This window comes from Melanerpes formicivorus, unplaced genomic scaffold, assembly GCF_026170545.1.
Source record: "Melanerpes formicivorus ecotype bairdi unplaced genomic scaffold, bMelFor1.0.p_v2 SCAF_13, whole genome shotgun sequence".
NCBI classification, from domain to species: Eukaryota; Metazoa; Chordata; class Aves; order Piciformes; family Picidae; genus Melanerpes; species Melanerpes formicivorus.
In genome coordinates, this window is record NW_027142365.1 from 7,134,923 (window position 1) to 7,149,295 (window position 14,373).

Genomic DNA, 14,373 nt, shown 5'->3' on the forward strand with positions numbered 1-14,373 from the left:
TGTGACAGAGGTGGCAGAACAGGACACCCCAACACAAACCCTACCATTACACTTAATTCACTGATGAATGTGAATTTGAGGTGGAAACCCAAACAACAAACTGGAGTGTGCCCTTTTTCCTCTATAAGTGATACCTTCCCAGAGAGCATCAGCATAGATAGGTAGCATCAGCACCAAGTCTCAAGCCAGCCTGAGCTCACTGAGTGTCACCAGATCTTGTCCAGTAACACAATGCAAACAGTGATAGCAATGGAGAAGCAGAGACTGTATCCCTTTAAAAAAAAGTGTTCCTGACAACAATATCTGAAATACAGGTCTTCAAATCTCACATTAGCTCCAGAAATCTCAGCTTTCCTTACTCAGTCCTTCACTTTCCCAACAGCACTCTTTTAACTAGTGTTGAAGTAGCATGGTGTGTGGTCCTTTCTTACAGAAACACTGCACAAGAGACAAAAGTCTTGTGACCTGTGTCCATTTTACACTACTGCTAAGTGCTGGTGGGGGTAAAGTGTGCTGCACTGCATAACTGAAATGATCATGTACTCCTGCTTTCTGTCTCTGGAAAGAAAGGGTTGAAAAAATGAATACAGAAAGGACTGATAACCAACATAGATGACTGGACCACAAGTTGAAAAGATGCAAGAAGAGGCAGAAAAAAAGGCAATGCCTAAATGTTCGGGGGCCATCAGAAAATGACTCATTGCTAATGACATGCATTGTTAGCTGCTAGCACAGGCAGTGCAAAACTGGTTTGAACAGCACATGATGGAAATCCAATGAGAATACAAACTGACATCTTTTCTTTAAAGTAATCAAAATAGCCTGACACCCTTCTAGCATGTAAACTCTTAAATATACTCTTTAAGAAGAAAATATGGAATGCCAGGTGGCACCATTTCTAGAAAAGAAAAAAAAGAGAGAGAGCAGAAAAAAAAGTAATAATTAATTTAGAATGTGTGGGATCACACAGATTAACAGATAAAGCAAGTATCAGGTGTCAGAGGGAATAGAACACAGACAAGGAAACAAAGAGATTTAGTAAACTATTGTCTTTCAAGAAACAACAGAGGAAAATACCTACAAAATAAAGCTTATTACACATAACTCACAGTCTAAAAGCAATAGGTACAACACAAATAGTGGACATGAGAAGGGATGCTCACAGAACGGGATCAAACAATAACTCAACGTTGGAAAGACCTCAAAGGTCAGCTAGCCCAACCTCCTTCTCAAAGCAAGTCCAGTAGTCATATGCTCAAATGGTTTAGAAGTGCTTCTGAGGTTCAATTCATTATTTGCTAACTGTAACACAGTCCTGAAATCTGATGGTGGGACACCATTTGAAATGACATATGCCCCGAACAACCCAAGTATAGATAACAACGATACTTAGTTCTCTCTTCTTACTAAGCACAAAACTTCAGCAGAGCGCATACACCTCCTCCTATTTATCACTAACCTCCTTTAAGGCAGTAAAATAAATATAATTATTCTTTTAAAGCTTTGACAGAAAACAATTCAGATAGAAATGAGACCATCATAATGCTGCTGAAGAGGAAATCTAGGTGGCATGACAACAGGAGCTAGAATTCAGTCTCTGCTCTGTCCCCAAGACCCATTACTAAGAGCTGTTATGGGATATGCTCCTACACCACGTGACGTGGTCACATCCATGCAGCTGTAAATTCCCCAGTTTCAGTTTGGGATACATATTGAGGAACATTAAAAAAAAACTAAGGAGGAAAAATACCCAAAACACAATGACAGAAAAACTCAATTTGGTCTAACAACATGTATAATCTTTACATGATAACAGCCAGCTAACAAGTGTCTATCACAATACTGTCCCAAATTCTAGTCAAACAAGGAAGACTTAGGAGATACAGGATAGCTGAGAGCCTGAGCTTCAACTCAACAAGTTTATACAAGTCCAACACAGTTATGACTTCACTTTCTTGAAGAGTGAGCATGGTAACTAAGTATAGACAAGAAACACTCATTGGTTGGGGAAAAAAACCTTTAAAATAACATGGTCAAGCTAACAATTTAAAAACAAGTTCTTTTTACCTATCAAGACAGTTTAAAGCAAGTAAAATGAAAGAACACATTAATTCAAAAAGCTAAATTGAACATATTCTTAAAACAATATTTATTTACAGTCATTTAAATGCCCACTGACAGTATCTGGTTAATGAGCCTTGAGATTAAGATTTTCTGCTTGTCCACAAAGTAGGTACACAACCAACAGTACTTTCTCTGTTCTGTTCTACCAGCGTATCCTTATCTGAGAAGACCACATGTAGAGCACACAAAATGTGTGAGGCAGTTTACCAAGTTATTGTATTTATTCTTTAGCAACAAACACATTGGAAACAGAATGATGGTATCTCCAAGCTGTACACAGGACTCAATAGGACAAAGAATACTCTCCCATTCCATGACAAAAAGCACAACAGAATAGCCAGCCATGAGCCAACTCTTAGTGCTACATGAAAGACCTTAGGGAAATAATTTCTTTAAATAATCTTGCTTACAGATCATTTATTTCCTGAGTTACACCCCGATTTCTGGGACCAGTTCTCTCCTAAATGGTTTCTAGAAGACACAGGCAGAAAAATAAACTAGAAATCCTGCTGAATCTGTTTTGCACTTTCCTTTGTGTAAATCTCTACCAGGATGCTTGATGCAAGGTTAATTATGTAAAACATAAACTAGGAAAAATTGTGTCAGAAGACTGAAGTAGCACTGAAAGTCAGTATTTCCCAGAGCCCTATGGCTTGTACATCCCATCTCCTCTGGTCCCTCTAGAGCAGTTCTACTGCGAGCTGTTCTTCCTAAACTTACATCCCTATGGGTTAGAGAACATTAACTGTGGCACAGTGTTTGCCCAGGAGGCTGAAAGTAAAACTGATGACAATTCTATTGGTTTCATTTCATTCCTGCTTTAAAAACCAAAACAAAACCCAAACCCCCACAACAAACCACCACTTATAGTTATACTGGAGATGCTGGCCTGCAGGCTGACTAGCACAAACCTACATCCACACTATCTCAGACTCCCAAACAAAGCAGCCACACATGAACTGTGTTGGGAGCAGTGAGTGCCCCACACAAACCCCAAGGCCAGCCCTGAGAACCCTTTGGAAAAATGCTGGCAGGCTCAGGTCTGAACTGTACAAGCAGCCACTGCAAGAACCTGGCAACAGGGATGATGGCATTCAGTGACTCCAAACCTTCCGTCAGCTTTTCTTATGAGGATGGATGTGGCCACTGTGCCGAAGCTGCCAGAACACTATTGCTAACTAAAATACAAAACACAAGCACAGCCATGAATGAGCCCAATTTATAAATGTGAAATTTAAGGAAATTGAAGTAAACAATTCTTTTCATATTTAATTTTATTTCAAAATTCCTTTTTCCAAGCCTTTATTCACAATGACAAATATTTGGCTCATTTCTAAGTGAGATTCTTATCTCATGCAGTTCAGTGGGCCATGGTAAGAAAAAAAATTACTAAACTCACTTGCTTTTATTACAAGGTGGGGGTGAAGGGGAAACAGAGGAGAAGGAAAAAAGTTGGACTAGGAACAAAAATATAAACAACAAAAATATAACCAACTAGGGGAAAAGGACCTGGATAGTCTGGGAGAAAAAACCTTCCATTGACCAATGAAGGGAAGACGTTAAGCCTTTTGAAGCATTTAACAGAAGCTTTCAGAGCACGTAGCTTGAGGGTAAGAGGAGGCCTTCATCATTCAGGCATCTAATAGAAAACCAAAATACCAGAACAAACAGTCCAACATGTTTGTGAAAATGTTGAGGACAACTGTTTCACAAAGTTGAGGATGCCAGAAGAGCAGTTACTTCACACTTCACTCTATTAGAGCAGGCTCCATTTTAAACATCTCAATGTGTACAGTGATTTGGCTGGAAGTGGTAACGAGAAGCATTCAGTGTGCCAAGGAAGGGGAATAAATGAGAGCAGTAGAAGGAGAACAAATTTTTATCTTCAATTAACTGAAATAAGAAAAGAAAATTCCAACAAACTCTTTGAACTTGTTGCTAAATCTCTTGAGGATGTGATTTAAAGGAGGACTGGCAGTCATTGTACTGCAATACACACAATGGCAAAATGTTCCAGCACCAGTGAGAGATAGGAAATGTAGTAGGAACAATATGGGCTGCATCAAAAGCATCCAGTAATAAGGGTCTAAAACTAGAAAGAATCATATTAGGAAGGAAACAAGGGCATTTTAATGAATATAAAGGAACAGCATAAACTGTCAAGGATAAAAATCAGAAGAGATAAAAGCACAGCATGCATTATTACCACTGTGCAATATAAAAGGCAAACAAAGTTTCAGAAATATTTTAGAAGAATAAAACCACAAAAGTTAGTATGTAGCAATGTTAAAAAAGAACAAATGGATAACAAAAGAATCAAATGCTGTTCTCTGTATTTCAGCCTTTATAAAACAGCTTTATTGTAGCTACTACTAGAAAATTATCTTATTATTAGGCTAAATAATCAGGGAAATTTAAGTCAGCAGAACTGGAAAGAAACACTCATATTTCAGCCACAAACAGAAGTAATCTCTGAATAAGGAGTGACCACCTTCCATAAAATAGTCCAAGTGAAACTGCCCTAAGACAAGTCAGCAATAATGCATTTGTGTGCAAATTATTGTCAGTCAAGGAGAACACTGCAAGAACGTTCCTTCCTCCAAGTCCTACATGAGGTCACATACTACACATGGCGTGGGCACAGGCTATAAGCATTTTAGAGGGCGATATCATAAGGAAAATCATTCTGATAGATGGCAAAGTGGTTCATATCAACCAAGGGAAGAATAGCAAACTTTGGAAGGATAGATCAGGTGAGACAAAATTATGTTGCTATAGAATTTAGGCTTGTTCAGTGCAAAACAAAGGAGACAATACGCTAATAAATAAAAGTTTATTATAAAAACCGTTCTCCATTTCAGCTGTGGAGTCTTAACTGTGAGTAATACAAGACAAAACTGGCCTAATCAACAGCTAAGAGTGTTTATTTCATACTTTAGGAAACTAGTTATTGAAACCAATTGCCTAGAGATGCAGTGGAATTACATTCAACAAATACTTGAAAAGCAAGCTGGAGAAACAGTTGTCAGAAATAGTAGCGAAACAACACAGAAGGATGAACAAGATCACCCTGAAGTCTTTTGTTGGCCATATAGTTCCATTCATCTGCAGTGACAGAGCAAAAATAAACATTCATTTTATTTAGAAGAATTTCATGGTGGTTCTGAACTCCACAAATCAGGCAAAATAATTTCACACTATTTATGAAAGGCTTACTAATAAATCTCCCACATTTTAATAAAGCACAGCTTCCCCCTTCATTATTAACAACATGACACCATCTTACCAGGTTTTGTTGAGCAAACTTTCACTAAGAACACTGTAGACAGTCTTCACTGCGAGACAAAGACAGGAGGGTAGACACCATTAACAGAACAGCCAAGGTTCCATGAAGCCTGGGATGTTCCAGAAGACATCCGGAAACCAAGGCTTCCAGACAGTACTCTTGAATAGTCACATAAGATGCTGGTAAACGTTCAGTGGCAAACACTGCACATTTGGACCACATCTTCACTACCAAAAATTCCTTCTGTCTTACTGTGCCATGCAAATGATTCAATACACATACTCTAAGGAGTATAAAAATATAATAGACAAAACTAAAAACTGGTAAATTTTTCTAAAGTTGATTTTTTTTCTGATAGCCTAATTAAGGCTATTTTGGGCAAGAATTTTTTGTCAGTAATGAGAGGAAAAAGCCTTTTTTTTTTTTTTTCCCCTCCACCCACCAAAGCCAAAAGTCCACGGGGATACATCCTAGTTTGACAGGGTTTCCAGCATTTTCTTTAGGAAATGCAATTAGAATGATGATAAATACAAAACTGAAAATTAGTAGTTATGTATTTATAATGGAATGGCTGGCAATAGGGTTTGGTGCATGTGGGATTTAATAGAAATGCTTCCCAAAATGTGACAGGGAAGAATACTCCAAAAGAAATAAGGTCTTGTGTAATTCTATTACAATGCCCATATATTGATATACTTGTAGGAAGAGGCTTTCAGAATATCAGAAACATAAACCATTTTACTTATATTGTTATTTTATGGTACTTTGAATGTTCAATTTAAGAATGTTTCTGAGGATCAAAGTGAGAATCAAAGTTCCTTATTTGATGAATACTGTTTGGGGCAAGAATCAGGTAAGAACAACTTGTCCGTCTATATATGCTATGAAGAACCCTCTCAACAGCATTTCTTTTTAAACAACCAACCAACCAGCACATACAACATGCCTACAGGCTGTAAAAATCTCTCACAATCTCCTGTAAGAACACCTATATTAAAGAACTCAAAGGAGTTCATCAAATACCTAAAAACCAAATACCTCCAAATTTTAGGCAACTAAGGCTGTACCTTGCAGCTACTACTCTAAGCTGGCAGTGCTACCAAAAGCCCTAACTCTGTCTCTCCTCCCTCACGCTATCACAAACACATTTCTTTGCCAGGTTAGTTTTAACCCAGATCAGTTTCCCAATGCAGTTCACCACATGGCTATACAAATGTCTGGGTCAGCACAAGGGAGAGAACAAACAGCTGGTAGCAGAGGGAGGGCAGCACTGCTGCTTCTTTTAGCTGCCAAAACCAGCTCAAGATTTATGGTGTTTGGGGAAAATAACCACCTGATGCACCCCAAACACTCTCTGCCTGTGTTTCTCTAAGTAATAAATATCCTAGATTTTAAGAGCTTTTTCCTACTTCATCTTATTTCCTTTCAAAAGCACCAATGCTACAAGAACTTACTCAATGTAGTTCTTGAAGCAAGTACACCCAAACTTAGGGATGCCACAAATGGGAATGTCTAGTGCCATCCCTCTAGTAAAAACAGAAAACAACAATAACAAAAGGTAAAAAAAAATATTCAATGCCAGTTACTAATAAACAGCACTTGCTACAGTAAAATCTTGCTTATCCCAACTATGTGAGTCATACAGCTTTCAACAACTGAAAATCAAATATATTACAGACAGGAAAAAAGATTTCAATACATTTTTTGTTACCCATTTAATTGTTTACCATTGAATACCATTTTCGTGCCCCTAGAACAGCGGTTCTTAAAAAGTGAGATCCACAGCATCAGTGTCTAGTTAACATAAGGGAGCACTCATAGTGGTGGATAAGGAGATTCTGTTTACCCTAGTTCTGCATGACCCTGCTACCTGGGACAGTTGGACCAAGAGAGAAAAAAACCAAACCCACAACTCCAGCCTGAGAAAGGCAGAGCTTACCTATTCTCAGCAAGCTAATTGCCTTTGACCACCATCTCTAAATTCAAATGACGACAAAGAATAAAAATGTCCATTTCCAATTACTTATCTTATGAAAGAACAATGACAAGAAGTTAGTAGGAGTTGAACATGCTAACAAGATAGAAAAAATAACCCAAAACAATATCAACAAGCAAAGCCAAGGAAGTGGAAGCATTTTATTGTTTCAAGCTAGGAAAGGTCTCCTGTGTCATTTAATACAGGATGAAAAGGTATCTGGTTTGTAGATGCCTTAGAGCGTAGAAACCAAGAGACTAGGTTCTTAGACCTGCTCCTGCAATGCTATGCCTTATGGCCAATATACATAATGCACTGAGATTTCACGACGTCATCATACTTGGTCTGTCACTATGCTGTCTGATAGCTCTTGAAGATTCTCTCACAACAAGCGCTACAGAAGTTTAATGGATCATGAAATACAAACATTAACAAACTAACAACTGCCACTGTAACTGAGATTACAGGAAATTTTCTGGTTGCAGTATTAAGACTAATCTCACTTTAAAACACAAGTGAAGACACCAGATTAACTGACATATTAGCAACTTTGACAACATGACAAAACAATTCTGTAAAATCCACTACATGTAACAACTTTCACAATCATCCCCCACATAAGTTGTATCACAAACTGAAAATCAAAAGATTAATACAGAGATCACTTACCAAAGATCATTTACCTCCTGAGCAAAACAGCATTGTGAGCAGTCTAAGCCCAGTTCCTATTCAAAAACTACGTAAGACAGTTGGGGAGTTGCTTGGTAATAGGAGTATGATGGAGGAAGTCATGAAGCATGGGCTGCAGATGAAAATGGCCCAAAGTTCCCATGGGACCATGCTGCACACAGCTTGGTCCTGTTCTACAACGGACTAGAAAGACCTTCAAAGAGCCCATGTCATGTCTTGACTATAAAAGCCTGCTCCCATGCCTCATCTCTTCACACTGTGTGATCAAGTACCTACCTTCTGGCTTCTGTCCAAACATTTTGATACCTGGCTTGTACAGGCAGAAGTATAGGGCACTGTTTGCTTTAAAACCTTAACCCTTATTATGTACTAGTTGTACAAAGCCCATCCAAAGACCTACCTTGACTTTCCCTAACAGGTATTTAGAAACATCTTTATTGTGTAACACAATATATATGTTACATTTGCAAATGTTACACTTTGAAGTAAGAAAGGGGCTGGTCAGTAAAGATAAAAGTATCACATAGGTGGTGTGTGACAAAGAAACACAGCTGAGCTATAAAGACAATACATCCACCACATTGACATTCTTTTGAAATGAGTGTAGGTATCTTTCAATATTGGCCTTCATAATGCAAATTCAGCTGAAGTAATGATAAAAAATTCTCAAACAATCATTTCCTGGAAAAAATGCTATGCTTAGATGGCCTCAAAGCTATCTGCATTGGCCACAGTAATGAAAAACTAGGATGAAAACCAAAACATAGGTAATTGAAAACACAAAAAGTTTTCCACAAATGTCATGCTTTTAAAAAGAATTATCCTGTGCTGATTCAAATTACACACATTTGCAAAAAATATTTGTGACACACACCAAAATGTGATGTATGCTGACAATAAACTGTAAAATAAGCTTAGATACTGTCTTACAAAGTGATCACAATCAATGAGGCTTCTGCTACTAAATTTTTGCTAAGACACATCTGTGCTGCTTATAACCCATATAGATTAAGAAAGCTCTAGTACTTAAAACAGATTACAGAAATGTTTGCTGCACCTGTACAATACTAGTCCAATACATTTTCATGAGTACCCAGCTGTTCATACAATGACAATGTAGTTAAAATGGAACCAATACTCTTCCCTTGAACCTTCCTTTTGATCACTTTCCTATTCTTCAGGTTCATTGCCTGGTTGAGTTCAAGTACAGGACTTAATTTTCCAAGATTCCAGGCCATATGATGACACAGCCCCTAATTACTTCCATTTTTCCTACAGAATAACAGCAAGACTTCTTTTCTTAAACTATGTATCTCAAAATTTCTTTCCCCTACGTCACATTGCATTCACAAAAGTCAAAGAAAGAGCATGAAGTTACATTGTTGGTCAAGATACAATCTCACCACCTTTTAAATTCACTGGGAAGGCGATACTACAAAATTATTTTCCTTCTTCATTGCTTTGATTATAGTTCTGTGTTCTTCCTTCTTCCTGATGAACCATATCATGAACAACCTATTTGCTCTCAGTTTCAAGGCATGGCCTATACTATCTCTACTTCTTAAATGTGACCCACTGCTCTATACCGATACCCTGTTGACAAAATGCAAGGAAGAGCATACAAGTGTTTGTCTAGCACTTCAGGCAGGAAACAAGCTGTCTGTGAAACTCCTCAGGGTGACAATGTTACCCTCCTTTAAATATATCCTCCAAGTCTGATGCCTATGAATCATTCCCTGATGCTGAGATAGCCGGAGTACTTGAACTTGTTCTTTTGCTCATAGCATTCTCACAGCTCCCTTGTGCTTTCCCAATACATTTCTTACACTTACATGCTGTCTTATCTTTACATTTAAATTAAGAAATTGTTTGTGCAGAAGCAATCTTTGCTTATGCATTTGTACTATATGTAGTATAATGGCGTCCTGGCCTCTAGGCACAATTACAATATAAATAATAAAAATGAACTGTTCACCTTAGATTAAGTCTCCTGACAATGCTATTTCTGAAGCTATATCCTTCAAACAACGACAAAAAGCTGTTCTAGCACCACGATCTACCATGGGTAACTCCAGGTTACTGATGCCACTGATTGCTGGTTCATCACCCACAGGAAGCTCAGCCATTCCCTGTACATATCTGTGCCTACGGTACCAATGGAATTTTTTTTTCCTGATAACCAGGTACAATTCAAGATGACAGAGACACTCACAGAGCTGTCCTACTGAAAAAACGTGTGCTCCCTTAGCGTAAGCCTACATCTGGGAAGAGTTGAGATCTTTCGCACCTCACAGAAGCGGTTTCAAGGCAGTTTTCCATCTGCCTGCTTAAACTCATCAAATTTGCTTTAAAAACATGGCCTTCAAGAAGGTAAAATGCCAACCTATAGCATGCACCAATATGGCATTGTTCTGTGATGGAGGCATCCATAGCTGAAGAATTATTGTATTTGGCTTTGCTGGTTTAGTACAGGGCTCTTTGTTTTATCGTTACTTAGGCTGCACTTAGACTGAACATTCAGTGGAACATTTTCTATAATGGGATAAAGCAGTTGAACAATTTGAATGGCTAATAGTGATTTAGACATGTGATTACAGTACAGAAAATGGTCTCACATATGCTCTTTTATCTGGTTTACAGGAGGCACATTAATCCAACTGGAAAGCACAGAAGTGAAAAGGAAGATAGGACCAAGCAGTCATAAGGAAAGGGGGGGGAAAAAAAAGAAGTAGAAAATATTTTTACTTATTTTATTTCTACATTTGCTAATTGTAGTCTCTATTTTGTAAATAGCAAAACTTAGGAAATAAAATCATTATCTCCCCAAAATGAATGCAATTAAGAAAGATCAGTCTATGTGGAAGTTAGGATACAGTTACTTTTGATTAAATCCTAGTTCTAAAAGAATTTATTACTTATGCCGTAACACCTTTGCCCACATTGAAAGTTTTCCATAAAGATGCAGAAGGACACTTAGCATCACTAGACAGGAACAATCATAGTGTGAAGAAAGAGAGTATTGATTCATTTTAATATTTATCTCAGGTAATTTCACTGCCAGCTCTTACACAAACACTTGTCATGTCAGCATAAGTACATATTTTTACAGAAAACTTCATTTCTTCCTAAAACTAGTCAACAATATCCTTATGACACCAAAAACCTAACTGAGAAAAAGGGACATGCCTCTTTAGCACCCATTTTTCATCAAGAGTGTGTACACAAGCTCCAATTGGTCTACAAGATGTGTCAGTTTCCACAAACACCACTCTCAGGGGTTTTTGTGCAGACCGGTACATTTCAGTTGTATTTGCATCTTGCCTCCTAAAAATTCTTTTAAAATAAAGCACTCAGAGGCTTCCCTCATAAGGTTTGGATTCTATATGTAGAAATAAACCCAAAATACGTAAAATTAAGCTTAAAGGAGATGAGCCAAAGAACTTTAAAGTCAGTATGTGTTTGCCAACTACTTTAATCTATCATTATATGAAAATTTGTATCAAGCTAATATGTAGAATAATTAAAAGAGGGAGCTGCAAACAATGCATCTCCATCAAAACCAGGGGAGAACGTTAATCTTTCTGAAGGGACTTTCATCAACGACAAGAAAATATATTCCCAATGTCCCAAACTAATGACAGCTCTCTCCTGTGATATTTATGTAACAAATATTTGTAAAAACAAACTAGAAGAGAGGAAAGCGTCGTCTTTGCCTATGCTTAAGTGCAGCCCAGCCAAAGCTCTTGATAGTGTTTCGGACTTCCACCGTGACATTATGGCTGGCCTCGATGACCTTAAAGATCTTTCCAACCTCAATGATTCTGATTCAGAAGCTGACGGTGAGGTCTGCGGTGTGCGTCGAGCAAAGCGCCAGCGCTCACCTGGTTGAGCAGTTCAAGGGGCGGCCCTCACAACAAAGGGAAGCAAACTCCGAGACCCCTAGGCTCCAACAACAGACTGTACGGCGCAGGGGCTGTTCTGCCAACAACCATTACTCTTCTCCGAATGCTCTCGCCCAGCTTTGCCCTATTACTGCTGCCGTCAGGTATGCCATGGCAGGATCCATCCTACTCAAAAATAACCCGCGGGGCGCGCGGCCAGCACAGGGCAGCGGCACTTCCACCGGGGCGGCCAGCAGGCCTCTCCGCGCCCAGCCTGGCACCTCACGCCTATCCGCGCTGGGCGGCCATGCCTCTCTCAGCGGGGAAGCGCCCGTTGGCACCATGGGCTCCCCGCATCCGCGCTGCGGGAACTTGTGCGCGCGTGGCCGGAGAGGAGAGGCCGCTCAGGAGCGACTCTCACAGGGACGGGGCGGAGAGGGACGGGATACGACAGCGGCACGCCGCGGCCCTTGGGGCCAGCGAACGCCCGCGCCCCCGGCGGGGAGAGGCCGCGGTGAAGGGAAATCTGCCAGAGGCGAGAAGAGGCATCCCCTGCCACCCCCACCCCCCACCCCCGCCTTGTGTATCTGCCAGAGGCGAGAAGAGGCATCCCCTGCCACCCTCGCCCGCGCCTTGTGTTTGTTGTGCTTCGGCACCGTCCCGCAGGCGCGTCCTTCCATGAGGGGCTGCCGCCTGACAGCTCCCCCAGAGCCGCCGGCCCCGCTCCCCATCTCTGAGGCACGGCCGGACAGGCGGTGCAGAAACTGCTGCCTCAACTTTGCGTGTGCGCCTCCGCACCCGCCTGTGTTGGAAGGGGATGGGGGTGGGGGAGTTCTCCTTGCCACCCGCCGAGAACTGTCTTTTCTTTCCCAAAAAGAGGAGGGGGGATTAAAAAGGGAAAGCGACGAGGAGCTACAGTCAAGCACAGGGAGTAACTGCGAGACGACGCTGAAGGCAGGCGAGCGTCCTGGAGGAGAAGAGACCCAGAAAGAAGGGGGAAGGTGCAAAGGCAAGGAAAAAAAGGAGAAAGAGGGTGAAAGGGCAAGAGCTAAAGAGAAACTCTGAAGAAAGAGTAGAAATTAATAGGGACGGTAAAAGAAAAGTGGAAAAGGGAGAGCAGGCGGAGGAAGACAAAGGTGAAAAAGGAGGAGGGGAAAGTGCAAAGGGGAGAGGAGGAGAAGAAAGAAGGGCCCTTCTCAAAATGGCATTAGGCAAGAGGGAGGGGGCGACGATCAGCGAGTCTCCGCTGACAGCTCAGCCTGCGCCTGGCCGCCTGCCCCCTGCCCCTCTCTGCCTCGCACACACAAACGCTGAACTTACTTCTTTCTGGCTCTCTGGAAAGGGGAAGCGCCATCTTTGCGAGGCCGGCCCCTAGGTCTTTTGTCTGTGGCTGCTGCTGCTGCTGCTGGGGGGGGAGCTCCAGGCTCGGGGGGCTGCTGCTGCTGAGGCGGCTCCACCACCGCCACCACCAGACTCTTGTCCTCCGTTGACATCCTAGTCAGCAGGACGAGAGAGACACATGGATGATGATGATGAGGATGAAGATGGTGATGGGGATCCCGATGCTCCTCCTGCTCCCGCGGCTCCTCTCCTCCTCACCTCCGCCTCCTCCACCTCCGCCTCGCATTGCTGGCCTCAGCCGCCGCCGACCAGCACAGGTAGCAGGGGGAGCAGCATGGGGAGAACAGGAGGAGGGGAGCGGGGGGCGAAAAGAAAGAGCGCAGAGGAAGGAAGGGTCTCACACACAGTAACACCCCCTCCCCGGCTCAGCGGGGTCTGTCGGGGCTGGGGGAGGTGGCGGACGAGGTGAAGAGAGCGAGCGAGAGGCGGCTGATCCCGCCGCTGGGCGCCCCCCCTCTCTCAGAGGCCCCGGGAGCTGGCGGCGGCTCTGGCTCCTGCGCTGCCCGGCTGCGGCGGCCGCCGCTTCATTGTACACTGGCCCTGCGCCCTCCCCCCGCGCAGAGCCCCCGGGGGCGGAGGAGGAGCAGGCGGCGGCGGTGGCGGAGGCGGCAGGGGCCGAGGCCGAGCGGAGGAAGTTTTGACAGCTCCAGCTGTTGTGTGTGTCGAGGGCTGAGTCCGGCCGGGCTCCGCGTCCCCTTCCCAGCCGGGCCGGGATCAGGAAGTTTAACTTTGGGGAAAGAAGGAGGAGGAAGGGTAAAAAAGGGGGAGGAGGAAGAGGGAGGAGGCTCCCTTCCCCCTCCCCGCGGGGTGGAGAAGGGATCCCGGCGCTGCCCTGGTGTGTAACCTCCCCCCCTTCCCTCCCCCCCCCCCCCCGCCTCCCTTCCCCCCAGCCAGTGCGACACATAGACACAGAACCCGCCCGCCACCCTCCTCCCCCTGCCGTGGCCCCACACTGCGCTTGCCCGGCCAGCCCGCCCACCGTCCGTCCCACAGCGCAGACACCCATCCGCCGCCGA

General features: G+C 42.6%; 1 protein-coding gene across 13 annotated transcripts in view; it reads right to left on the bottom strand.

Moving 5' to 3' along the window:
• Nucleotides 1-14,100, bottom strand: part of KMT2C (lysine methyltransferase 2C) — a 190,382-nt gene extending 176,282 nt beyond the window's left edge. For 12 of the 13 annotated variants that reach the window (XM_068145979.1, XM_068145978.1, XM_068145981.1 and 9 more), the window contains exon 1: nt 13,277-13,449. In XM_068145979.1, the coding sequence (XP_068002080.1) occupies nt 13,277-13,449 (173 nt within the window). Of the gene's footprint in view, nt 1-13,276; nt 13,451-13,555 lie in introns of those variants that run through there. The other variant, XM_068145968.1, reaches the window with a different exon arrangement.
• Between the last annotated feature and the right edge of the window lie 273 nt (nt 14,101-14,373).